Source organism: Photinus pyralis, unplaced genomic scaffold (genome assembly GCF_008802855.1).
Source record: "Photinus pyralis isolate 1611_PpyrPB1 unplaced genomic scaffold, Ppyr1.3 Ppyr1.4_LG3b, whole genome shotgun sequence".
In the NCBI taxonomy this organism is placed as follows: domain Eukaryota; kingdom Metazoa; phylum Arthropoda; class Insecta; order Coleoptera; family Lampyridae; genus Photinus; species Photinus pyralis.
Window position 1 is genome coordinate 6,598,390 of NW_022170510.1, and position 25,616 is coordinate 6,624,005.

At 36.1% G+C, this 25,616-nt stretch overlaps 5 protein-coding genes across 8 annotated transcripts; 1 reads left to right on the forward strand and 4 right to left on the reverse strand.

The window, feature by feature from the left end:
* The first annotated feature begins 343 nt into the window (after positions 1–343).
* Positions 344–1,832, forward strand: LOC116166532 (NAD-dependent protein deacetylase Sirt6). The gene is made up of 6 exons (XM_031481508.1): positions 344–543; positions 588–715; positions 761–1,003; positions 1,045–1,218; positions 1,264–1,387; positions 1,433–1,832. Exons 1-6 carry the CDS (start codon positions 478–480, stop codon positions 1,760–1,762), a joined length of 1,065 nt encoding a protein of 354 aa, XP_031337368.1. The 5' UTR covers positions 344–477; the 3' UTR covers positions 1,763–1,832.
* A 253-nt stretch (positions 1,833–2,085) lies between these two features.
* Positions 2,086–2,888, reverse strand: LOC116166534 (40S ribosomal protein S15). The gene is made up of 3 exons (XM_031481510.1): positions 2,729–2,888; positions 2,531–2,616; positions 2,086–2,478 (listed from the first exon to the last, which is right to left on the reverse strand). Exons 1-3 carry the CDS (start codon positions 2,738–2,740, stop codon positions 2,130–2,132), a joined length of 447 nt encoding a protein of 148 aa, XP_031337370.1. The 5' UTR covers positions 2,741–2,888; the 3' UTR covers positions 2,086–2,129.
* Positions 2,889–3,071: 183 nt separating this feature from the next.
* On the reverse strand, positions 3,072–4,534 carry LOC116166531 (ubiquitin-like protein 7). The gene is made up of 2 exons (XM_031481507.1): positions 4,311–4,534; positions 3,072–4,264 (listed from the first exon to the last, which is right to left on the reverse strand). The coding sequence occupies exons 1-2, from the start codon at positions 4,453–4,455 to the stop codon at positions 3,336–3,338; spliced, it is 1,074 nt and encodes a 357-aa protein (XP_031337367.1). The 5' UTR covers positions 4,456–4,534; the 3' UTR covers positions 3,072–3,335.
* Positions 4,535–4,952: 418 nt separating this feature from the next.
* Positions 4,953–7,261, reverse strand: LOC116166533 (clavesin-1-like). Its single transcript, XM_031481509.1, has 6 exons — positions 6,824–7,261; positions 6,617–6,776; positions 6,192–6,558; positions 5,978–6,089; positions 5,165–5,919; positions 4,953–5,105 (listed from the first exon to the last, which is right to left on the reverse strand). The coding sequence occupies exons 1-5, from the start codon at positions 6,960–6,962 to the stop codon at positions 5,768–5,770; spliced, it is 930 nt and encodes a 309-aa protein (XP_031337369.1). The 5' UTR covers positions 6,963–7,261; the 3' UTR covers positions 4,953–5,105; positions 5,165–5,767.
* Positions 7,262–9,817: 2,556 nt separating this feature from the next.
* Positions 9,818–22,059, reverse strand: LOC116166530 (colorectal mutant cancer protein). 4 transcript variants are annotated; one of them, XM_031481503.1, is made up of 13 exons: positions 21,772–22,059; positions 21,525–21,718; positions 21,364–21,473; positions 12,385–12,526; positions 12,189–12,289; positions 11,562–12,142; positions 11,373–11,515; positions 10,995–11,127; positions 10,753–10,945; positions 10,512–10,706; positions 10,275–10,465; positions 10,127–10,229; positions 9,818–10,064 (listed from the first exon to the last, which is right to left on the reverse strand). In XM_031481503.1, exons 1-13 carry the CDS (start codon positions 21,879–21,881, stop codon positions 9,978–9,980), a joined length of 2,283 nt encoding a protein of 760 aa, XP_031337363.1. In that variant the 5' UTR covers positions 21,882–22,059; the 3' UTR covers positions 9,818–9,977. The 4 variants fall into 4 exon arrangements, with proteins under 4 accessions (XP_031337363.1, XP_031337365.1, XP_031337364.1 ...); XM_031481504.1 differs by having other exon boundaries at positions 9,822–10,064; positions 10,753–10,948; positions 12,391–12,526; XM_031481502.1 differs by having other exon boundaries at positions 9,822–10,064; positions 10,753–10,948.
* Positions 22,060–25,616: the final 3,557 nt, after the last annotated feature.

Below are 25,616 nucleotides of genomic sequence, written 5' to 3' on the forward strand. Positions count from 1 at the left end.
TCGACCATGCTGTTATATACCGTGTGTCCCAAGCTGAACACGCCAAATGCAAACAAATTTTATGCGCCGCCGTGCAATTGTTTCTTAAGTTCCTCATGATTTAACCATTTGTTTTAAGTAAAAGCAGTTTTTCAAGATGTTCATCGGTTAAACATCTTCCCATCCCATCGCCATCGCTTCCATTCATTGCTGTGCCGAGCTAAGGTCACCTATTGATCATTTTTGCGAAAGACAAGGGAAGAAGCGCTCGGATACGGTTTTCGCCGCCTCTGCGATGTAGTCAGGGGTTTCAACATTTTGGGATGTAGGAGTACCATTAGACACTACCATCATAGACCTAACGCTACCACGGCGTACAAGATCCACCAGAGGTTGGTGGATATGTAAACAATAATAAAAATTCACCAAAAAGGACTATTTACAAAATTTTATAAATAGATTTATTGTAAATTTTTTTTTTAATAGAAGAAAAGAAAAATGTCTTGTAGTTATGCCGATGGTTTATCTGCTTATGACGATAAAGGCGTTTTGGGTCTCCCAGAGGTACCTACATCATCCTTGATTTCATTTCACTTTCGTAATTTAAGCAATTCGATACTGCCAGTGAAGTAGAACAGAAATGTAAATTATTAACGCAATGGATTTTGGAATCTCGGCATGTTGTTTTTCACACAGGTGCCGGTATAAGCACATCAGCTGGTATTCCGGATTTTAGGTTAGATCAAGTTACTGTAATTCCCGAATTGTAATTAGTTTGAAGGGGTCCGAATGGGGTTTGGACACTGGAAAAGCAGGGCATAAAACCGAGTATTAACATGTCATTTGATGATGCGGTGCCTACTTCAACTCATATGGCCTTAAAAAAATTGGTTGAAGAAGGATATGCAAAGTTTATCGTTAGCCAAAATATTGACGGTTTACATTTACGTTCAGGCTTAAATCGGCAGAACATTGCTGAGCTTCACGGAAACATGTTCACTGAACAATGTGCCACTTGTAAAAGGTAAAAGTAAAGGTGTGTAGGCTACTACAGCATGTTTTCAGGCAGTTTATTAGATGCTCGGCCACGACTAGTGTGGGACAGAAACAGCTGGGAACAACGTGCCCGGGATCACAAGTATCACGCCGTGGCTGTAGAGGCAAAATGATCGATACAATATTAGATTGGGAGGCCAGTTTACCAGAAGATGATTTAGTAATGGCAGACTATCACTCTTGGTAGAATGTTAATGCAAAAATTAGTAATTACATTGTTTGTTCCAGTGTTGCTGACTTAAGTATAGCCTTAGGGACTACCTTACAAATTGTCCCTAGTGGAAATCTTCCCACCTTTACGAAGAAATATGGAGGGCGTTTAGTTATAATCAATTTACAGCCAACCAAACATGTAAGTGCACTACTTCCATTATTATAAAATAACTTTCATTTTTAGGATAAAAAAGCCGATCTCATTATACACAGTTATGTAGATGAAGTGTTATTAAAGGTAATGAATTGTTTGCAACTAGAAATACCGCAGTACAGTGAGGATCTGGATCCTACAAAGCGGAGAAACGATGACATTGTGGAGTGGAACTATTTAAGATTAAGTATTAATGATATGAAGAATATGTATAATGCTCACACTAAGAGATTTAAAAAAATTAAACTGGAAAGGAAACTTAAAAGGGAAAATGAAGACGAAATTAAAAAGGAGGAAAAGAAATTTAAAGAAGAGGATAGTGATCAAATAGTCACGCCTGAAGTTATTGTTGTAGAGTAATGATGACAATTTTATGTTTTATTATATTTTTTACATCACTTTTAATTTAAAATAAATTAATTGAACCTTATGATATTTTTTTGGTCGACATTCAGTTTTATTTTAACCATTTTTTGTACTGTACCCATGCATTCAATGTTGATTCGTGGTTTTAAATATTTTGAGGAGCAGCAGATCCGAATTTATCTCTAGCCCTCTATAACACCTGAATGCTACTCAAACTGTAAAAATTTGTACTCATTTTTTGGGCATGTTAAACGTAATTTAGTCCCGAGTGTTTGCATATAGATACAGTGATGTTGGCAACAATAAAAAAACACAAAATCCCTCAAACAACTTTATTAATACATAAAAAGTAATTTAAATCTTATTTGAGAGGAATGAAACGTGAACTGTGTGTCGCACCAATACCAGGTCTACCATGTTTAACTGGTTTATATGTAAGCGAAAATTCACCTAGATAATGTCCAATCATTTCGGGTTTAATTTCAACCTGATTAAAAGTTTTTCCATTGTACACGCCAACAATTGAACCAACCATCTCAGGGACAATGATCATATTACGCAAATGAGTTTTGACGATTTCCGGTTTCTCATTCGGGGGAGCCTCTTTTTTAGCCTTACGCAACTTCTTAACCAAGGCCATCGGTTTACGTTTTAAACCTCTGCTGAATCGCCTTCTGGCACGAGCGTGCATTAATTCCATAAGTTGCTCACTGCAAAATCAATTTAGCATAATTCGACCTTTGAGGTTACGATAATAGTTACTTGGGCATATCCAGCAATTGGTCTAAATCGACACCTCTGTAGGTGAATTTCCTGAAGGTCCTCTTCTTCTTGATTAATTCGTCTCCCTAAAATAATAAGTAGACAGATAAATAATGTAACTTGTGTTTATAACCTAAAACAGTATTGCACTTGCAATATCTCAAAAGTACAGAGGAAATTGTAAAATATAACCTTTACCTTTTCTGCCATGTTCCTTTATTAAATTATTTCTCGTATAAAACGTATACTTCTAAAGATGAAGTAAATAACGATGGATAATTATGTCCGTATTATTTGAGAACAGCAAAAAGCTGACAAAAGGAAGAAAACGGATTGGTTCATGCGTTGCCAAACTTGAAAAGCAAAAGTTCCCAAATGTGAGAGCGGAAAATTTAAAATATACAAGGCGATCGTTTTAAACTTGATTTTTAGCACATTTTTAAGGATTAAAAAAAATGTTTTGTCAGTAAGGACCCACTTCTGCCGTTTTGAACTACTTCTACGGGAATGGCCCCAGTTACTAGAACCAATTAGTCAGCAATAAAATATTATTTTTCTTTTATTTATTCGATGAGGATTTTTTAAGTTCTACAAAGTTTTTAATTTTAGTTAGCTTTTTTGAGCACAATTTTGAAAAATCCTCATATATTTTACAGATAATTGGGAACATCCCAGTTTTGTCCTCTAAAAAACTTAAAATCTTGAATAATTCAATGCGAAAAGTATTACTTTCAGAAAGCATAATTATATAAAATCTATGGCAATTTTAAATTACACAAAAAGCTCAGCCTACTTCAATATCGGTCTATGAAAAAGCGCCGCTTAACACAAGTTCAATTGCTGCTTGCACATCACCCGAAGTAGTTTGTAACGCCCTAATATTTATAACTTCATTAACAAGCCCCATTTCACGCATTTGCTGCAGTTGTGGCTGTAATCGTCGTGTCATTGCCTCGAAACCCTCTGGAACACTCGGACTTCCCAATCTGTTAGTTGGAGGTGTCTGATTTTGTGACAAAGCAAAAGCTTGCTGCATGGCATTACTGAACATTTCCGATGTAATAATGTTGTTGGTACCCCCTGTGGGAGTACTTGATGTGTTTCCAGGGCTGCTTGACAATCCGTACGTGGCAGTAGTTGCATTAGCAATAGCTGCTGCGAGTTGAGCCGCCGTGATCGCATTGTAAGATGAATTACGGGTTAGAGGGGCGGCCTCTTGAGCAGTTTCGTTTGGCGATTCCATGTCTTCGTCGTCCGATAGAGCTTCAAGTGAATAGGAGTAGCCGGAACTGGTACTTGCTTGGGTATTAAATGGCGTGCTTTGTGTTTCTTTGCTTACAAAAGCAGCAATGCGATGTGCTGCGTCTATTAAGGCGGGATGTGACTCTCCGATCGATCGTACAGTGTCAGGATCGGCCAACTGCATTATTAATTCTGAATCGCGAATTATAGCTATGGCAACTGGGTCTTCAGCCAAACCCGGTGTTGAGGTGATAATATTGTCGAGAACATTCGGACGAGAAAGTTTGTGTAGTGCTGCCCTGTAGCCGGAGCACACAAGAAAAGAACGAAATGCTACCACTAGTTGTTGAACGTCTGTTTCACTTATAGGCTTTACTTTGGTGTGCACCACAGGTACTTTCTTCTCCAATACGTGAAGAGTAACACCTGATTTAACCCCGTATGACGATAACGTAGAATTGTCTTCCAATATAATGCCACAGTACACCAATTCTACAAATAAACAATGCAAACATTTATAACTTACTCATTGTCTCACCCATCCTTTGTTTTTCCACATTAAGTGTTTTTGCAGCCTCATCTTTAACCAAACCTACGTTGTTGTCTAAATTTATATTGTCTAATTTAATTCGTTGATACTGATTTGGTTGTAATCTAACACCGAGAACGATATTATCGCACATTTTTAATAGTTTCTTCAACAGAAATTTAAACTGTTTCTGAAAATTGGCACTTGACCTTGACTTGCAATATTTTTGTCGATAATGTTGGTACCATCGAATAACCAGTCACTGTCTTGTACAGGACCGGCTCTAAAAGGAAAGAGGCTATTTGTTAGAAAAGATGATACTACGTTATTATTGTTGAAGTAATGTGGAAATTAGTAAATTACTAAATTTACTTTTCCATCAAATTAACTAGATCTAGGAATGTAGTCTTTTGTTATAAATATTATTCGTATCTGTCATTAGAAACTGTTCTAATAAAAACGTTGTTCAAATCGCAACTTTTGCCCAATTTAATACCATCAACAATTATGATTGTCGTTTTATCTATTAAACCGAAAGATTTATTTTATTATAAAAGTATTTATTTGATTAAATATAGCACGCAGGATGCTGTAAGCTAGCTGGTTCGCGACGTTTCTTTATGGTATTTTTATTCGTGCGTTTCCCCCCATTTTATTGCTTGAAGACGCAGTATTTCTCATTTTCATAATATTTTTGTACATAACAAAGTTAATTAAAGTTGTTACGTTGTCCATATTCGGAAAAAGTGAGCCAAGTTGAAGTAAAGGAAGTAGTTTTAGGTTTTAGTGCACCGTTGATGCGACCTGCAGATTATTATCATTAAGAGAAAAAAAAAATGTAAACAATTTTTAAATTTCCTTACTTCATCGACCGCCTGTATACGGAGCGAGTAATTTGGCCAAACAAGCTTCTCTTTCTTTCAGGAATTTTGTTTAACGTTCTTTTCATGTGTTTCGAAATAAAATTGTCATTGTTAATCAATTGTGTTTATTCGAACCCATTGTGCGACTCGGATATAGTTTTCATGTCAGATTTTTCTCTCGTGTCCAAGAATTGTGTCAGGCGTTTATGAACATTTGTGTAGTTAATCCTTTGGAAGAAGTCTCCAAAATTATTAATTTAAGTCAATATTAGGATTTTTCTTTGTGGCAGTTACCAGTGGTGTACGAGGAGAAAATTGTTGGTAATTGAATTCAGAACCGGGTGTACACTAAGATTCATTTTTAATACCAAAATTTTCCTTTATTATTTTATCTTTCTTTTTCGGTATGTCATGGCCTATCTGTGCACCAACTTTAAGCTTTATATAGGTAAGTATGTTAAAGTGTATTTTAATTTGATTGTGCGAACGGCCAAACGGACGTTCAAAGACGTTGGCGTCTGATAAAGAAAAAAAAATTCACCAAATATGGAGATTAATTTAAATATGAACTTTAATTCACAATCATTTTCTGTTGTGGATGTGCTAGTCTATATCTAATTTTCGAAAAGATCCATCTAATCCAAACAATTCCTGAGAAAGTGTAGATTCTTGCGGCCTTTTGGATTCATCTGTGCAAAATGTTCGGTCAAGCGCATACCAATCCTTATAACTTTCAACTTTAAGCTTTAGTTGCGCTAAAATAAAAAATTTAAACGGTTTTTTGAACTGTTACCCATATATTAGTATAGATACCTGCTAATTCCTCTATGGGTTTACCTGTGCCACCGTACTCAGGAGGAAGGAGATCACGTGGAAAATGCTCGTAAATATCATCACCGCCGGCGTTGTCATCATATAAAAACACCTGCAAGGACAATTACATACATTTTGTAATATTATTCATACTGATTTGCAGTTATTCCACCTTATGTGAAAGAACCAATGAAATAAAGAAGATAATACTAACGGAGGTTCGTAACTTTTTAGGCACAAACTGCAAAGCTAATTGCTTTAAAGTCCTAGCTATCGGTACAATATTTATGACGTGCAGTGCCTCAAGTCTTATCGGGTAAGAGTCCAGGAAACACAGTGCACACTTTTTCAGTAAAGGCAACGTAACTTGCGCTAGGTGATCATAAGTGATGCCAGCACTATCAAACAGCAGGCTCAACCCATTAATGGCCAGTTCATCATATTCCTCCAACAGAGCGTCTATTATCATTGTAAATACCTTCACTCTGGTTTCGAAAGATACAATTCGCGTGTCAACAGTTCCAACGCGGAAAACCAAGCGGATTGGTTCACATTCTCTGACAGGGAGCACAAACACAATTCTGAAAAAAATGCCTTATCTTGTACCTACCTGATTACAACTGGAGTCGTGCCACTCACCCATCGTCAAAGCAACGCTGAATGTCCAGTGAAAATGGATCACGTACAGCATAGAACTCACTGCAAAGAGTTCTCGCTGTGTAATATCTGTCAATTTTTTCTTTTGTCCTTTCTAAACTGAACTTGGATCCTCTTAAACAAGTCAGCAGCCACTGGTCATCTAAAAGGCTGAATTAGTTCTGTAGATAATTAATTTAGGTATATTACCTGTGCGCGCTTTTAAATGACGCTGTGACTTTAACCATTCCCTAAGAGACTGAATATCATCGTTAACACGGTTCGCAACTTCGTTCAATTCTGTTTCCGCTATAAGTTGCAGTTCTTTAGATAAAATTCTTACAGACATTGCTAAGAGGCTAGAGCACGCAGAATAATGTGTAACATGCTACACCAATACACAATTTAAATATATTCAATTACTTGTAGGTATATTGTTGGGCCATATTGACGTAATTAATGATATTTACACATAATTAGACTTTAATATTGAACGCAAGCCTGAGAAATACAATGTCCTATACCTGAAGTTTTATTGCAAAACAGCGTTCATGCGTCATAACTATTAACAGTTTGACTGGATTCCATTGATGTCTATCTATTTGGACTACACGTGTATCCACAACATGCACTGATATTTCAAATATATGTTGTTAAATATGAGACCACATACCTTCTATATTGTTGCGCCTTCACCAAGTAAATTTTGATCAGTGTTGAAATACTCAAAATATGCTTTATCTCACCAAATTCTCCAAATCCTGAGGGCTGTGTTTTGTTGATTATGAAAATGATAAAAAAATAAGTTTTTAACCTCTTTTTTAACGCATTCAGTGCAGTATTATCTAACCAGCGTGGTCCCATATACTTGCAAGAGTAAAATTTTTCCTAGATTAATTGTCCAAAAATACATAGTCTTCATAATTTTACTTTTACGTCTGAAAGGTCAAAAACTGCATTTTTTTCCCTTAATGGCAAACCCTTCTTCACTTAAGATGAAAAGAAAGAGAGATGAAGTTTGCCTTTACGAACCAATTGATACATAATATAAAATGTGCATACAAATTATGTACATCAGCATGTTAAATATAATTATTTTATTCACCGCTCTGACGATCATAAAATAAGGTCAAAGTGAACATTACCCCTTTTCCCCCGAATGTAACAATCTTGAGAAAAAATTTTGCCAACCATAAAATTTGCAATGACGTTAAAGTTCAAAAATAATTAAATAATGAATAGGTATACAGGATGTTTACGCTCTTCTCTGTATCATTTTAAGGGGCGGCAGTACAGCTCAAAAGTAGTCGACAAACCCCAAAACGCCTTAGCTAGTAAAAAATAATTTAAGTGGGCAATGCTGATTAAGTAGTACATTGCTAGATTTGAACACAGATTAATCGTTTAATGTAAAAAATAAAACAAATATTATCTCGCTTATTAAATAACTTTTACTAAGGTGTTTTGGGGTTTGTCGACTACTTTTGAGCTGTACTGCCGGCCCTTAAAAAGATGCAGAGAAGACCATAAACACCCTGTATATGTTTAAATTTACAAAATGGAATATTTATCTACCGATTCAGTGTCATTACAAATTAATTTGCAAAGAATTGTCAGAAAATTTTTTATTTTTAATAGGTAGCATACATTACTGAACTTACGAGTTTTTACCTACCATGGAATTATATTATTTAGCATTTTACTCATCATTGTCATTTTGAAGTGCATTATTGTCTTGATGCGAATTAAAACCAATTAGGTATGCATCAGAGAATTTATATAAAATTAAATGGGAGGACAGCAACAGACACTAGTATAAATTATTGCGCATTTAATAATCCGCCAATATTATAGGCAAAGTATTAGTCCTTGACTTTTGGAACTGTATGTATAAGCTTTTTTCCAAAAAGAATTGATTATATAAAAAAAATTCAATATGACGGACATGATCAAAAACGGCCATGATTTAATTGGTCCTAAATGTAAGTAATTGAAATTCTACTTATCGAAAGAGTAGGACATTAGAATTATTTCCCTAGAAGTAATTGAAATCTAGAAGTGGGTCGAGATGGATAAAACGTATAGGTATCTATAGTAACACGTTTTTTTATCTTAAAAAAAGGTTCACATTATAAATATTCGTAAGTTTCAAGGCCACCAGATACAAGTTTTGAAATGTGAAGACCCTGTACTTTGATATTTTTGTGCATTTAATTTCTGTCTCGATTTCTGTAAGCTAGCTCTACAGTTTAGATTTGATACAGAAAACAGTGATGGTCAGTGAAAGTAGAAGCTTTTACACTTCATTTCAGATGTCCGTACAGTGGATGAATGTGTAAAGGTAAATTCATAGCTCTCCGTTCATACGTTTCCGTTTGTCCGTTAGCCAATCAGAAGACAGCAAATTTTTAAACGTACGTCGTCCGTTTACGACGGAAAAGTTGGTTGAAGTTGAACAGAACATTTACGTTTCCGTTGGTCCGTTTTTAACAAGAGTGAGGTTATGTTTGGTATGTTAACAGCGTTCGCCTATTCGTTCTTCACGGTAATAATCAGATAGCAATGTGTTCTTACTTTCGTACCATTTTCACATACTGAAAATCACGGAGGGTACAGTACAAAATAAAGTTTAGGTTATGGTTATACTTGCAAATGTACAATGTGGACGGATTGCTATGAACCTTAACAAAATGTACTATCCGTTTGACGGATCAACGCAACGGATGAACGAAGAGCTATGAACCCACCTTAAGAGCGGCGAAAATACAGGGTGGTTTTTAAGTGGACCATTGGAAGTATTTCAGGAACGGTTTGGAATTTAGAATCGATCAAAAGGAATCATTTAAAAATATTTTCAAGATGGTCGCTTTTCCGGTTGTATCAGAATGATGCCGGAACTTTATTATTTCAAATGACACTATCTTTTCTCATAGCATTTTCGAATTCCTCATAAAAAATCAGTATGACTTTGTTAATATGATGCTATGGGACATGGTTTCGAAGTTATTTGACATTTTTTCACAGTTTCAGAGGTTCAGACATGTTGGTAAAAGATTTATGACACTTAAACTCACTTACCTTTACCAAAATTGATACGCTAGACGTACGTTGCAATATAACTTACTCGTTAAAGCGAATAAGAAGTTTGCATACTGAGTTCATCAAAATCACTCACTTTTTCAGATTTGTAATATATATAGTTAAAAATCTTTACATAAATAAAATTACATGATAATAGTGTACTTTACAAGTACTAACAAGAGCCACTTACTTACAAGAACATATAAAATTAAATATGTTAATACTTGCTGCTCAGTATCTACCGGGCAAAACGTTTAACAAATTTTATGCATTAAGGTATCTCTTACAAAGGTACGGAATTTAATGAGTTCTCAGAGCTGTTAGTCTGGGGTGTTTCTAAAGCTGCTATGCGCTGCTGCAGGGTTGCCACCTGGAAAAAATCAGTCAGTCAATAGTAACAAAAATGAGAAAATAAAACGTTTATCTGGTTACCTGTGAATTATGCCGTTCGACCATACTAATCATTTGTTGTTCCATTTTTGTTAATCGCGCTTGATACTTTTTATGATTTCTATCCACAGTGTCAGCCAGTATACTAAAAAGTTGAAATATTTAATGAAGTTTTCGATAGCACACGTACCTATTAGTGTTATTCAAGTCGTGCACCATTTCACGACCTTCCAGCAGCCTTGCCTCCGCATTTTTAGTAACTTGTTCTAACGTCGAAACGAGTTCTTGTAGACGAATCTTTAATCGCGCTTCTCGCGCCAATGCTTGAATCAGCTCCAATTCAACACCTTGGGCGTGTTCAGCATCGGAATACCCTCTTTCCTGAAAAAGTTGATTACAGATGCAAAAGATTCAATTATGACCATACTTTGTTTTGGGTGGCGATGGCCAGAAGCGCTTCCGTATCCTTAAGCTGCCCCTGCAAATTTTTTAACGTGGCTGCTTGAGCTTTCTGTTGACCTTCAACGTATTTCAATTTCAGCTGTATCGCGCTTTTGTCTTTTTCCAATGTGTACAATTTTGATATTAAATCTACTTTTTCTTCTCTCAAGCCCATTAATTCCTACAAACAAAAAAATTTGCGCATCGATTTATGAATAAGTGACTACCTGTATAAGTACAGCCATTTCCAAATCCATCTTACGAGATTCTTGCGTGTTGCTAAGTTTAAGCGTTGTTGATTCAACTTGCGGCGACTCCAGAACAACGTACGTTCCTTGAATTGTGCTTCTTTCTGCTTTTAACCTAGAGACGTGCTCTCTCAGCCTAACCTCCTCATCGGCAGTCCACGGTTGCATATTGCTACTAAATTTTCTTTGTCAACTGATCAAATCAAATGAAATTAATTTACCTGTCTGCGTTAGGACTTGTAAAAGCGCGATTCTGCCAGGGCGATAATAATACGTCAGTGTCTTGGAACATGTCCAAATGGTGCAGTAGCTGTTTCGCAATTATTTCAGCTTCAATTCTGTTCTTCACAGTTTCTGCATAAGAAAAATCCACACGTCAGCTTTTTCAGATCAAAAATTCTGAAGCGAAAGCCTTTACAAAAACTGCTAGTAAGTAAGCAATACCGATCCTGGACCACTTTGACCTTGAGTTCTTGCCTGAACCAATGTCAACCACGCTTGAACTTGGCGCATGCGCAGAACTCAAGGTTAAAGTGGTCCAGGATCAGTGTTCCTTACCTACTACTGCTGCTATGTTTTAAAGAGGAAAATTCACCTACCTTCATTTTCTTGATTTAAGGCTAATTCAGTCTCAAGTAGTGCTAGCAGTACATCATACGCTTCTACTGCTCGATCCATAACTCCTAAAGCTAATCGTAAAGCTATTGCATTGGATTCATATTTTCCACATAGTAAAGCTAATCTAAAATAAGTCCTTACACACTAAAGTAATCGTGAAGCTTGCTCACCTATCACAATGAGATTTTGTTTCTGATAAGGTTAACGCCAAAACTGAATTCTGAGCCTTTGTGTGTTCCAGTTTGGCAGTTAAACTTCTTAATTCTAAATCTACTGCGTACTTCTCGCTTTGTACATCACATTGCCTTAATATATCACCCACAATATGTTCAGCAATTGCTGTTGGCAAATCTGTGTTCACCAGATCGTTAAGTTTCACGTCTCTTTGACTATCGGTCGCGCGTTTCAACTTAATACGTTCCGCGACTTTAGTGACCGGAGTGGTGGTAAACCCTACCAAATTAGCAACATTATTCTTATGTATTGGCACGATGCTGCTGTATTTGATATTATTCTCGTTTTTGGAGTTGTAATCAGATTCTATATGCGAATCAGGTGACGAAGCGTTCATCTCTTTCTCCGTGCTGCAGTAATTATCAGAAGTTAATTTTCCCTGCGCATCAAGCAGTTGGGCCTTTAAACTAACAATTTCTAATTTTAGCGATTCTATGATTTCGGAGGACACTTCGCCTCCCTCTGGAATGGAAGAGATAAATTTCGGCTCGGGAAGCTCAATCGGACTGTCGGGTATCTAAAAAGGTTACATTTATAAGACGTTGTTTATTCAAATGACATACTATTTTATTCTCGAAATCTGATAAATCGTTTTCGGCAGCATCTAACTCACTTACTTCTAATGGACAGGTAATGGAGTCTTCATGGCCACTTGTACCAACCTCTATAAGTAATAAATAGACGATATTTAATTACAAAGGAAAACGATATTCTGTGACTATGCAAAGAAGTGGAGACAAGCAAAAAATCTATACCTACCTGATCCTTCATCTTCTTCTACAATAGCCATAGATCGCTGTTGGTGTAACTTTCGCGTCAATTCAGCAATCACAGAGTGTAACTCTGTCAGCTGCTCTTCATATCGCTGAGATTGTTCTTCCAATTTTTGCTGAAGACGTTCCTGCAAGACATAATAGTCGAATATGTACACGTTTGTAGTTAGCCCGCAAAAAGCATGTAGCTACCGTGTGACCTATTTTCGTTGAGACGGCAGTGTATTTCAGCCGTTTTTAAACATAGAGACCCTGTGCCACTTTTTTGTTAAACTTTTAATACCACAAACAGAATCAATCTGAGATACAGGCTGAAAACGAAAACTTTCACTTTTAGGATGCTACCATATACTACCAATGTAATATAAAAAAAAGTAAAAACTGTCTATTTTAGCTATTTTTACGTAGAATCCAGTGGTGTAGTAAATACATTTTTGGACCACCCTTTTTGAGATTTGACCGAAAATTGGTACTTTTGAAATGTAACATCCTGTTAACATTGATGTATCACGAGTCTAGTTATATCTATTTTTTATTTTACCCATAAATTGAAACCTTATTTTTGAGTTTTTTAATAGTAGGCCATGGATTCATAGAGATTTTGATTTGTTTATGGTATCCACGGTAACTAACGCAGGCACTACCAATCAAGAAACGTGGTTGACGATAGAAGCATGCCATTTTAAAATTTTGAAATGGTTATGTTTTTCTATCTTACATGGGTAGTCAGATAGGATAACATTCCAAAGCGTCAAACTTTTCGTTTGCACCTTGTATCTCAGAAACAATCGTAGCTAGATGATTCTGTTTGTTGTATTCAGTTTCACAAAAAAGTGGCGCAAGGTTGCGGAACTCGCAAGTCTCCACATTTAATTACAGCTGAGTGCACCAAAACAAGACACACGAAAATTCTATTTTGAATCATAATAACTATTGATATGCATATGCAATAGGATAAAGAATTATAATTCTACTAGCATCTGGCAAAAGGCTGAATCAGAGATAGATTAAGTAGTCGACTAACAGACAGACGGAACATTTTTTCATATTTTGAATACTATCTTGGATTAAGTGCATTAATGATATTTTTCCATTGAAACTAGGAACCAATTACTTAAAATATTATTGGCGCATACAAGAACATTTCAACACTATTTGCCAGTAAACTTCAGCGAAGGAACGGACTATAATGGAAACACTTAACTAACGCGAGCTTCAGAATTGGGGCAAACTACAAAGAAAACTAGATTACAGCTCCCATTTGCTTTCCAACAATAACAATAATGGAACGACGAAATATTTTGGAAACGAAATTGTGACGCAAAAGGAGAAAGGAATCGATTTTCGATTTGGTTTGACCTAGAATGAAGCTCGACCTGCACCAATAATATTGACTTGGTTTACAAAATAGACGGCGACTGGCAAAAAGGGTCTCCCTTGGTAGTTACGTTATTAATTAGTTAAGGTCAGTTCCTAATGTAATTACTTTCAATTAACAATTAACTAATGGGACAGTCATAATTTTAAATTAAATTGCTCCCAAAATTGTAGGTGTGGGACTATGTTTGTTATACGGATCGATGAATGCCCCGCCTGCGAAAATGTTTGAAAGTAAAACGCTAACGCCGAATTGAGGGAAATAATTCATTCAGTTTTCGAGACTTACGAGAATTGCGGTTCCCAATTCGTGCAGTATGTTTTCAGCACTCTCTTGATTCAAGTTTAAATGTTTTTCGCAGATATAAAACAATTCAACTCAACTTTTAGTGAAAAATATTCACGTATTTATCATCCCCCAACGTAAAAATTATACAGAGACCATATTTATTTCTCGCGCGGCTTATGACAAAGCCAGTCATCATAATAAATCTGGTTTTAAGATGAAAATTTTTATATTATTTTTAATAAACTTTCCCAGTGGGAAACGTTTATATCGTGTGAGATTTATTATATTACCTTTTTCTTCCTCTATGGACGATTAATGCATAATTATACAAGCCATCTTTTAATTATTATCCATACCATTTTATTGAATAATGCTTAATTAGACCTTCGGTATAGAGTCCAGAGGGCTTTTCACCCCCTCGTGATACCAACATTATACAGAAGAAGCAAATGTGTTTCTAATCCAGAGGGGAGCAAAGGGGTTTGAAAACGGCGATGTTGGTTTCCCAAATAGTATTCTCGAAACATAACTATTTAGTAATCCAAATCGAAGAGAGGAAGAAGAAAATTTTACAATACCAATTCCAAAATATGCATAACAATGTCTCGAACCGTTTCAGCAGAAGAGGTTCCACTACTTTATAGCAAGGCTAATTATGATTGGCGATTTACCTGTAAAAACCGGAAGGAGATTTATTTTATTATGTTGTGAAGTAGTGACGCAACGGAAGTGCTATAACGGAAGCAGAAGCACAGAAGACAAAATCTGTTTTGAGGAAGTAGAAACGGATGCAGAAGTGTAAATACTATTATAAATTTAATAAAAACCTAAGTTTAGTTTATTAAAATATGCGATAAAACGTACGAATTGTTACGACGAACTAATAACACGAATAAAAGTAAAACAAAGAGAACAAGTCGTACGACCAATTAGAGCGTACAGCACACCTTGCCATATTTGAAAAATAGCGAAAGCAGAGGTCTGTTGCATCACTACTGCCAAGTCGGTATATCGCATTTCTCGGAAAGAACATGTCACATCCGCTTTCTTTGCTTATCGCCGGTGACTAATCTTTTATGGCACCTGGATAGCGCCTGCTGGCGTCCCAATATCTGGGATATTCGCTACGCTACAGACATTTCAATAGGAATGGTAAATTAATTTTATTCGTAATGCAGTCACCAGTCATTATATTCAATCGGTACAGATTTTTAGAGGTTTACCTGAAGTGATTTCCCATATAGTCATTAACTGGGTTTGTTGTCTGACTTAGAGGAGTAATTATTCATTTGTTTACGGTATAAATATTCGAATATATCGTATTAGGCATAAAATTGTCCATATAATACATAAATGTAAAAATATATAGGGTGTACCATTTAAATTTTGTGATGTACGGTCACTTCCCAATTTACGTGACAAAATACAAGTATTTGAAAAGACTTTTGGCCTCTCTGCGAAACCATGATATTGTATCATGTGCGAAACTCTAAACTTACCCCTCCTCTTCAGCTAATATTTTGCTTTACCGAGACGTAATTTTAATCAAGCATACATAGTGGTATTTATTAAGAAGTAGACATAGGGATTTATGTGTATTGTTTTTCCTTATGTTTACTTTTAAAAGATAAAATCTCTTCTGAAGGGCGCCTAATTTTCTGGCTGTCATATTAATTAGGTTGAAGCTTTAGCAGAAAATAAATCTCTTACGTTCCTTCAACTGTTACTTTATATTTTGTTTTAAGAAGTTATTATGGTTGCATAAAATTAGGCGCCCTTCCGCAGAGATTTTGTCAGTTAATAAACCGATACAACGAAATATCGAAGGATCCTCAGTATTACAATTACTTTTAACGACAATTTATTTTAATCTTACAAAATACATTTTATAGTTAACAAAAATGCATCAAATTCATGTCTTGGGCATTGAGATAATGCCCCTAGTCTTTTTCCCAACGATCTTGGTGCATAAATAACGATTTTGATATGTTTTGATCAAAATCCATGTGGTCGCCAAAAATTGATCAAATTCATGTTTTGGTCATTGAAATAATGCTCTTGGTCTTTTTCTCAACCATCTTGTTGCATAAATAACGATTTTGACATATTTTGATCAAAATCCATGTGGCCTCAGAAAAATAATTTAACATTTTTGAATCACACACATGCGGTTATCAAACGTGCACGTTATCAACTCTTTCAGCATTAAGATAATGCATTTGAAAGCTTTTACAACTCTAAATTCATGTGTAAAGAATAATTTTGGGTACATTTTGCTCTAAAACTTTTGACCTAGACATCAGAGAAGAGTTATATTGAATTGTTACACTTGTAAGAATAATCTAACGAAAGTCCGAACTCGATACATGACCTAGGGAATGAAATATGTTGATTTCTATTAGGTATATTGTCAATAGCGTCCGTCCTTAATGTCCAACGTACCCGTACACCAAATTTCAACACAATCGGCCACTTTTAAAAAGAGTTAGAGCGCACACGGACGGACGACAATACAAAACTATAAAGGATCTGAGGATCCTTAATAATAGACATAGGGGAGAAAAAACAATACACATAAATCCCTATGTCATACTTTTTAATAAATAGCACTGTATATTGGTATACACCATTGAATAAGTTACATATTCATTGCATACACTCTTAAAAGTGAGTGCTATATAATTATTAATTATGAATGAAAAAGAGATGAGTATCTTTTCATGGTTTTGTATGCAAACCATTAATATTTATTGGTCAATTTCAAAAAAGCCCTTCTTTTGTGTGCCGCCACTTATAAATGTTTTGTGTTAAAAGCAACCGAACAATGAAAACAAACAAAAAAGTAATGACATAAAGGGGAACCGGGGCAAGGTTATTCGGGTGACCGGCAGAGTCTCTACGATTTTAATGGCAGTTTTTATATCACATTCCGGGATTATGAGCAACTTGTTAATTACGCTAAAATTAATACCTACATATGCTCCTCCGGGAAATTCGTAAGGGGACGGCGCTTTGGTAACGGTCTCGTCCTGACTCGAAGGCGTTTTAGCTTCTTCGACAAGAGGCGGCTGTTCGGCCTCGATTTGCTTTTGAGATCCAGGACAACAAAGCCACGATCGCGTTCTTGGCAAATCTCCAGCGAAAGGTTCATCATATGTTCTTTCCTCGTTCCCATTTTGGCTTATAGTATACAACTGGGTCACATTCGAATCCGTACAAGGAAGTCCATCTACACACGTCTTTTTCTCCCCATTACAATTTAGCACGTACTCTTCCATGCACACTTTGGGTTGGTGAATGCGGGTGCAGTCGGTATCACCTGGTGCGTTCTCTTGGAGAGCCATTTTCTTAAGGGAAGCACAATCATTTTCGCCATGTGGATCTTGATCCTCTTGTAAAATGCGTTGCGGTTTAGGCGAAGCCGTGCAAGAATCGACGGGGTTGAAAATATACGTGGTAAAGCAGTTATTATTACTGCCACCTGTCTTTAAGTCAATTCCCGCCAGTATGCCAATTTTTATATGATTACAAACACGTGATATGCTCTGACGCAATTGTACGCTGCACGCATCGTGAGAGACAAATTAGAACAACTCATCACCCCGCACATTTAGAAAGTGAATGCGGGCCGCAATACGAACGCAATTGTACTGCGGCCGCATTACGCAACACTTCGAACGATACTATAATAGAATAAGGGCGTCGCGGCGCACGACGATTGAAGAACTGTCAACCCCTTATCATTTAAGAACTCCAGCATAGCGTTTTTTAACGCTTTGATCTTCCTTCAAATTAAAAAGCTGTTTTCGAATTCTAGACAGGCGCATTTCCTTATGAAAAGTTGAAAGCACGCGTTGGAATTCAAACTTATTTAAATTTTGAAATCGGCTAATATTAGAAATGCATCACGTCTATATATATATATACGCGCTTTATTACAAATTGTGTGAGAAAAAAAGAAAACAAAATGGGGTAAAGGTCCACATACTCGCATTTGGTTTTATGGCAAAAGGGGCTGCGAGAACGAAAATTGGAGAATGATGGAACAGTCTTTCCTCTGACTTTCTCAGGTTTTCTTCTCGTTTCCCTAAACGATCAATACCTTCACCTTTGATGCTCTTAAGGTACCTATATTAGCCATATACATTATTCCATTCAATTTGAAACAATAAAAGTAATTATTGGATTCTCAGTGAGAAATATTCGCAATTATCACGAGTATTCAGTTGAAAATCGAGAACAACTCGCAATTACAATTGAGATGCCCGGCGAGTTTCGTTTGGAAGTAAAAAAGTCATTAGGAAAATGCGACTAACATGAAACCATGCAAATGCAAGCTATAATCTTAATTGTGTGCCACCGCATTTTCCCATTTCCCGACAAAGATATTCCACGTATACAAATCTATTATCAGCATTTCAGTTCACTAGCGCTCTCCCATCGAAAATAGCTGTAGACATTGACAGATAAGGACGCAGGTGAAGAGAATCGTTTTGTCGAAGGAAGCCTTTAAGAAAATCACATCAATAAAACTAAAAGTAGCCGAAAAAATTGGACAGGGGCGGTGCCGGCCGGGAAATATTGTAACGAATGTTCTAGAAATCCACAGAGACATGGGGTCGTCATCAACTAGCCATCGAGATTAGTCACCCGCGATAAGGAATGAAGGCGGATGTGACACGTTCCTTCCGGGAAATGTAATCTGCTTACTCCGGAATGTTAAGTGACTTTTCTAGAAACTTCCGTGATAGCAGTTCCAATAGTGATACCGAAGTGATTATTAGTCGAGTTCGCGCTCGTATGTGATAAAATAAACATTTTACTTTAAACAAAATTAGAGCGTTTCAGGTATATTTCAGTCTTTACAGTAAAAGCAATACATTTAGAGTTTTACCGTTAATATCTAATCAGTTGTTTAGCACTTTCAGGTGCCTACTATGTCGTCTTTTATTTTTCATAGCTGCGTATTATACTTTTATGGCGAATGTGTAAAAGAATTATTTATTCTCAAACTAAACATTTGACACTCAAATCCCAAAATGAAATTTCTAAGTTTGAGATTTCCAACAAACTGAAACTACCAAACGGAACGAGCAATACAAACTAATGACAACTAAAGTTTGTAATTGGATCTTGATAAATTAATGTATAGGGAGGCTTTAGCTATTCAAATATTTCGTGATATACCTACTACAGTTTCTGAAGGTACATTCTTTCTCTTTGGCGTATCTTACGATACATGAGTAGGTTCAAGGGTTTGGCAGAGACAGAGGCGTGACTCCAAGGGGTCATTGCATTTGACCCATTTTAAATAGGCTTATTACTTTTGGGATATAGGTCAACTGTGCAAGGTTTGAACGGAATCGGTCCAAGCGTTCGACAGTTATCATGTTCACGAACGGACACCATCGACTCCCCTATAAAGCTTGCATCGCTTTGCTCTGCCGCTTAATAATAGGCATTATAGACTGGTTCACTATTCAAAATTTCTGAGTCCTAAAGGCATTTGAGACAACATTTGACCAACTAGGCTTCACTAAGACCTGCTGAACATATCGATGAATTTCGATGTTGGTACCTCCAAATCTGAAAGGGAAGTTCAGAATTCAAGATGGCGGTCATTTTCACTCACGTGACCGATTATAATGTTATTTGTAACAGGTGGTCGCCTTATTGTTTTTTTTAAAATAATTTTTCGAATTTGTAATTTAGTACGCATAGGAAGGTTTTTCACATGTACCGCTTTATAGCGAACAGGAACAAAACTACGTCTGAAACTTGTGTATTTGTGTATAGAATTTACTCGAGGGAAGATTTTCGGATTGGAGACGCGCGTTATAATAAACAGAAATTGTTCACATCTCTAACGATAACGGTCAGTTAAAAGCTGTTTATCAAGGTCGTGTAAAACATTTGTGCAGCGCTTTGTGCGATAAATAATATTCTGTAGACGTCATTCGGCAGGAAACTTAAAAATAATTATTTGGTGCGTATTTACTGAAGCCATACGTGTACGTACGAACATTTTTTTACTTAGCATTCATCACGAAATTAACGTTACCGGGGTAGTACAAAAAGTCAACTGTACCGTGGTCTATTTCCATATTTTTAAAGGGGGTGGCATTGAGAGAGAGACTGGTGACTGACTGACTTTGATATTCCTGAAGAAATCGACCTATCACAACCATTTGTATAAAATGATTCTGCATTGTATTTTATTTATGGATAAGAATGAGATACAAGCAAAGGATTGTGATTATTTTGTTTCAATTATTGAGAATTTTATTTACAGTGTTGTCATTCTTTTGGTTGGATTGAGATTTTGTTTAGTATTGAAAAGCAGTTGCATATTTCCACAGAAGAATGTACCAATAAATTGCTAGATAAGAAACAAATTTAGCAGGAACACGTATATGATCACAAAATAGGCATTGCATTTTTGCAAATTTACTCGCAAATTTATTTTTAAAAAGGTAGCTTTTAACCACACTGTGGCCGGTGGGTGGTAGCAAACGCGAGTCCGTAGAAGACCGCATGTAGAAAGACGAGGAGTGTACATGTACATACCTAACAGAGTCATAAAAGGATGAACTGAAAACCTTTTGGACAGTTTTGCGCATGCACAGGAGTGCTATTCGTTAGGAATAAGACAATTCAACAGCCTGTTAATATTGATTCTTGGTCGGCATCTAATCCACCACATACGTTGATCAGCAAATTAAGTAAAAAAAAACTCACGCCCTTATTTGATGGGTTATTAAAACAACCAACATAAACACAATGATGAGAAGTGGAAGTGGTACTATGTTATTTAAATCGTAAACGAAGTTCAGTATCCGTAATTTAATTTAATTACATAAGCAAAAGCGTTAAATTACACCAACTGCTTTCGCTGGCTTTGCATCTCGACAAACGGACCACGCCAAATCTGGGTAGAGATTGAGAATCTTACTGCTAAAATACACACTATGCCACCTACAATGTCGATACCATATAATGAAACAAATAAGTAATAATAATTCAAAAAGTTTACAATCATAGAAATGTTACAAATAAAAGACAGGCATGTGAGTAACCCCTGATCCCAGTTCTCTTTACTGCTGATCCAGCTGTTAACTGACTTGCCTTTCTCAATAGGACAGGAGAGGAAGTGTTTCAGATTTTTTTAAAGCAGACTATCTAGAACTCCTCTATAGTTAGGACTATTTGGCCAGCACTGTGTGTAAGTTGAGGAACAGACCCACCATTTTAAACTTGCATAAAGCATAACAGGAAATAACTTAACGTCTTAACACTCACCTTAACATCCTCTTCGAGTAGTCTACTTTTTCCTGCCTTTTTCAGCAAAGATTTTGGAATAGGACTCATATCACGAGCTCCTGAATCCCATTCCCAACTATCTAGTTTACCTGAAACCATTGCTTAAACTACATTTACGATTCACTACCTTTTGATCATACCCTGACTATGGTCGCTAATGTTATCAGCATTCTTTGTAGTCTTCAGGGCGTCAATTTCTGGGCGTAATGCAAGGCGTCGTTGTAAAAACTGTTCATACGATATTCGTCCTTGCGCATCGGCGCCTAACTCGAGCATCAGTTCATCAATGTACTCTTCTAAACACAATTCCTTGCAGACAGCTAGAAGATCTTGGCTGAAAGTTTACCGATAATAATGAATGGAATTAAAGAAAGTGGATGGGTTTACTTATCAATGAAACCATCGCCGTTCGTATCGCAAGCTTGGAATAGTCGTTTAACTCGGTCTTCTTCACAAATTGAACTCGCATTTTCACTTGCACAATCAGTGGATTCCATAACCTCAATTTGACATCACAATCCGTTCCCTACCTTTAACTTCTTTAACACTATTAATCCATAGCTCATAATTTAGTAATTGCAAAATATTACATACTAACGGTTTGTTTATTGTTGTTTTAATTATTACAACAAATGTTCACTACCATAGCCATCTGGCGGCCATGCAGTGCAAGTACTATTAACAGCATTGCCAGTTCTAGTATTATTGTCCAAACTCCCATTATTTAAATTGTAACTGGCAACGTGGACACGAAACACTGAATCAAGCCGTCCTTCGTCTTGATACGGTTCAGAAAAGTACAAATAATCGGGAAAATTGGAAATTTGAGTCTTGCGTATCTAAAGAATTTGATAAATCCAAGAAAGTTAAGGGTACTAGCAATGTACGAGGTATGTAAATTAAGTAATGAGACTACCTCTGTAGTGATTGCTATAGCAACTCTGGTCGTGTCAAACTTTAAGGAGGGGTAGGTGGACATGCCATACGAGCACAGTACAATTTTGAGCTCAGTATATTCATGTGGCTGTCCGTAAATCATTTTTTTGTCATTATTGTCAAGTTACTTTTTTGTACCTCGTTCCAAAAATGAGTGTCTGGTCCGTTGAATTCGTCAGTTGCCAGTCAGATTGATTGGAAAACAGTTGAATTTGAATTAAACCCGTTTCTTGGAGCTTTGCAATCACTAGTACGGACCAGAAACAAAAAAGTGAATTTTTGGCGAGTAAATATTTCCTGCCATGTCAAGGAACAGTAGAATCTATTCAAAAAGCTGTAACCTACCCGATGAATGTCATTTCAGAATCCGAGCACTGGCGAGTGGAAGAATCCTCTCCAACGCCATGTGGTTTCCCAGGGAGGGGCTATCTCTCCCGGTTTCATAAATTATAAATTGTGTATAAAAACGCACTTTTACATAACGATTCATCCATGGCCTAATAAGAGTATGGTCTGCTATTGCGCATAGTGCATTAGTCGGCTGGCGTTGATGTGTCGTCACGCGGTTGTGAAACGAACTGGTGCCGGCAAGACTCCCATAAGAATAAGTAAGAAAGCCTAACAATTACGGTGAAAAGTTTTCATTCATAAAGTGCTTACACCTAATTAGAACTTATCTGCATATATATACACGTAACAAACTGTGTTGTATTACAAAAACAAAGTAGAAAATCATTAGGTTTTAATGTAAAATATGTACAAAACATCAATTCAGACTGTTTAAAACATGAGGTTTTTCATTGGTTACTAAATGTTCGTCTTTCTGCAGAAGTCCCGCAGTTTCTCATTTTTTTTATTTCGTTTCCGAATTCTTATTACCTTACTCCAAAGTTCAAAGAGTATCGCTATATTATATGCTTTTTGCTTTAACTAAGTGGTCGAAAGCGTCGTTAGGTATCAATGTCTTATCACATGATGCATTAAGTTTATTACTTTCAATAACAGCAAAATAATTTGTTGGCTTTTTTAAATCCCGTTCAGATATAAAATAATCCAATTATCGCCTATTTCCAATTCGGCGATTTCGCCTATAAGAATCGGTATTTCGTTTTTAATTTGTATGCAACGTAAGCAGTCATATAAAGCGAACCTTCTTTATGAATGTTCGTTGTTTCTTGAGCAAAATGAAGTGTCAAAACATATTCCGTATCGTACCTATCTACCTATTTATTAGGTCGTTATACAAATCTATTAACGATCGGTTAGATCGTTGAGTGAAGGTGTAGCCATCAATCAGATGCTTTTACAATTATACCCCGCTGAAAAGCAACATGTTTTGGAAATCTATACTAACTTGTATTTAGTTGTTCTATTGTTATTATTGCAACCAGACACCACACAATGGACCATTGTAATAAAGTAATATAGCTATATAATCGTATTTATCACATATGCAATGGAATATCGAAATATTAGCACATATTTATTCATATGCGCGTGTACAATATTTCAGTGTACACAACCGCGTGACGTCATGCGCGACTTGTGCGAGATTTCGTTCACGGGAATAGCAGACCATACTCTTATTAGGCCATGGATTCATCTATTATACTTGAGTGTTGTAATTCTTGTAGCATACCAAACAGCGTTGTTTCCTTGATTGATTGTATTTAGAAAGTTTAATGTAAATTTGTACCTATGTAGTATGGTGGGTCGCGTACGTTTATAATATTCGTGTTTTGTAAAGGAACCCTGAAGTTTGTTGTACATATGTAAAATACAACAAGAACGTCATATAAGTTATATTTTCTTATAATTTAAAAATGATTTTAAAAATTTAAAAGCATCCTATACACAAGTTTTGTAGATTTTCGCTGTAGTTCAAATGTTTGTAATTAGTTCTATCATAACTTGAGATAGGAAGTAGTTCCGATACCAGTTTCACCATAACCTTCAAATTCCATTTTTTAGATTTATACATTATCGTCTTTAGATATGAATAATCGATATTCAGTAAAAAATAGTGCATTACGCTTTCGTAAAATGCCCAATAAAATCGAAAAATGTAAACGGAAATTCTACTTCCCATGTAGTTCAACTTTCAAATCGCATTCAAACAAGGACCGAAAGAAAAACATTAAAAAATGGATCAATGTAAGAAAATCCTTCGAAATCACCAAAAATAGTCAAAGAGTTTCAGAAGAGGTTACCACTGAGAATCCTAAATCGGAAATACTGCCTTCTAGTCCGATATTAAAGCCCAGTATTGTAGTAAACGAAAAGGTTTCGCCAATACTTAAATTTTCTCGTGATAAGTGCGATACATTTGGCAAAACTTCGCCCACATTAAAGTTCTCACTTCATAAAATTAAAAGAATTTCACCAGTAATTGGCAAACAAAGGTTGAGTGCAGATGCTCCCAATGATACCGATTCCAAAATGAGCTTGCATAATGAATTATTTGATTGTGAAACGTCTACTTATGAAATAGATGACCCAGAGTCGAGAGGATCGTCAAATATTATAACAGAGTTTTTAACTCAGGAATGTACCACTAAAGAATTAGATCCGAGGCTTTTCCAAACGCAACAGCTCTACTATAACCCACCACCGAAGAAGAAAAAACCGTACAGTAAAGATGGACTTGCTTTTGCATTACAAAAAGCATTGCAAAGGAAAAGTGCTCAAGTGACATTTTGGGAACACGAACAAGAACAAGGAAGTGCTGTAGATGACGATTTAACATTGTGTTTACAAATTCATTATCGTTGGATTGAATATGGTATTCATATGTTTGAATGTGAAAACGTTAAGTTAAAAGAATCGAATATTTGTTTAGTTTTAATAGGTTTCGGTGTAAGTAAAGGTATTTGTGCAAATGTACGTAGAATTAAAATATATTTTCCTTACTTAATTAAGTATGTTGACTACAAAGGTAGCAGTAGACTGTGTTACTATAATGTATCCAAGATAATAAATGAATGACTAATAATTGACTTCTTTGCTTTGTGAGATTATAATCACTTCCCTTTTTTTGGATGTGGAAGTTCAAAGATTACACTTCTAATGTACTTAGCGGAGGGCTAATTCCATCAAAGGCCAGGAGAGATTCTATTTTTATTTATTTTATTTTTGAGTAGGCAGGATTTCAGCTAAGGCTGCTCTACCAACCCAACCCACGTTATACATTTACAAATCCATGCCTGAGAAATTCCGCCCCAAATATAAGCAGCGTCGAAACAGCCAGAGGAAGCTCATAGAGCTGAGAACGTCTACCTTATCAGTAAAGCGACCAC

Coding starts and splice junctions, on each gene's coding strand:
- LOC116166532 (XM_031481508.1), top strand. CDS start 478: ATGTCTTGTAGTTATGCCGATGGTTTATCTGCTTATGACGATAAAGGC. Junction 544..587: donor GCGTTTTGGGTCTCCCAGAG/GTACCTACATCA, acceptor TCGTAATTTAAG/CAATTCGATACTGCCAGTGA. Junction 1,004..1,044: donor CAATGTGCCACTTGTAAAAG/GTAAAAGTAAAG, acceptor GCATGTTTTCAG/GCAGTTTATTAGATGCTCGG.
- LOC116166534 (XM_031481510.1), bottom strand. Junction 2,479..2,530: donor CAATTGCTGGATATGCCCAA/GTAACTATTATC, acceptor TTGATTTTGCAG/TGAGCAACTTATGGAATTAA.
- LOC116166531 (XM_031481507.1), bottom strand. CDS start 4,455: ATGTGCGATAATATCGTTCTCGGTGTTAGATTACAACCAAATCAGTAT. Junction 4,265..4,310: donor TGTGGAAAAACAAAGGATGG/GTGAGACAATGA, acceptor GTTTATTTGTAG/AATTGGTGTACTGTGGCATT.
- LOC116166533 (XM_031481509.1), bottom strand. CDS start 6,962: ATGTCTGTAAGAATTTTATCTAAAGAACTGCAACTTATAGCGGAAACA. Junction 6,559..6,616: donor CAGCGTTGCTTTGACGATGG/GTGAGTGGCACG, acceptor CATTTTTTTCAG/AATTGTGTTTGTGCTCCCTG. Junction 6,090..6,191: donor CTAAAAAGTTACGAACCTCC/GTTAGTATTATC, acceptor TTGTCCTTGCAG/GTGTTTTTATATGATGACAA.
- LOC116166530 (XM_031481502.1), bottom strand. CDS start 21,881: ATGGAATCCACTGATTGTGCAAGTGAAAATGCGAGTTCAATTTGTGAA. Junction 12,143..12,188: donor CAGATTTCGAGAATAAAATA/GTATGTCATTTG, acceptor TAACCTTTTTAG/ATACCCGACAGTCCGATTGA. Junction 10,949..10,994: donor ACAAGTCCTAACGCAGACAG/GTAAATTAATTT, acceptor AAGAAAATTTAG/TAGCAATATGCAACCGTGGA.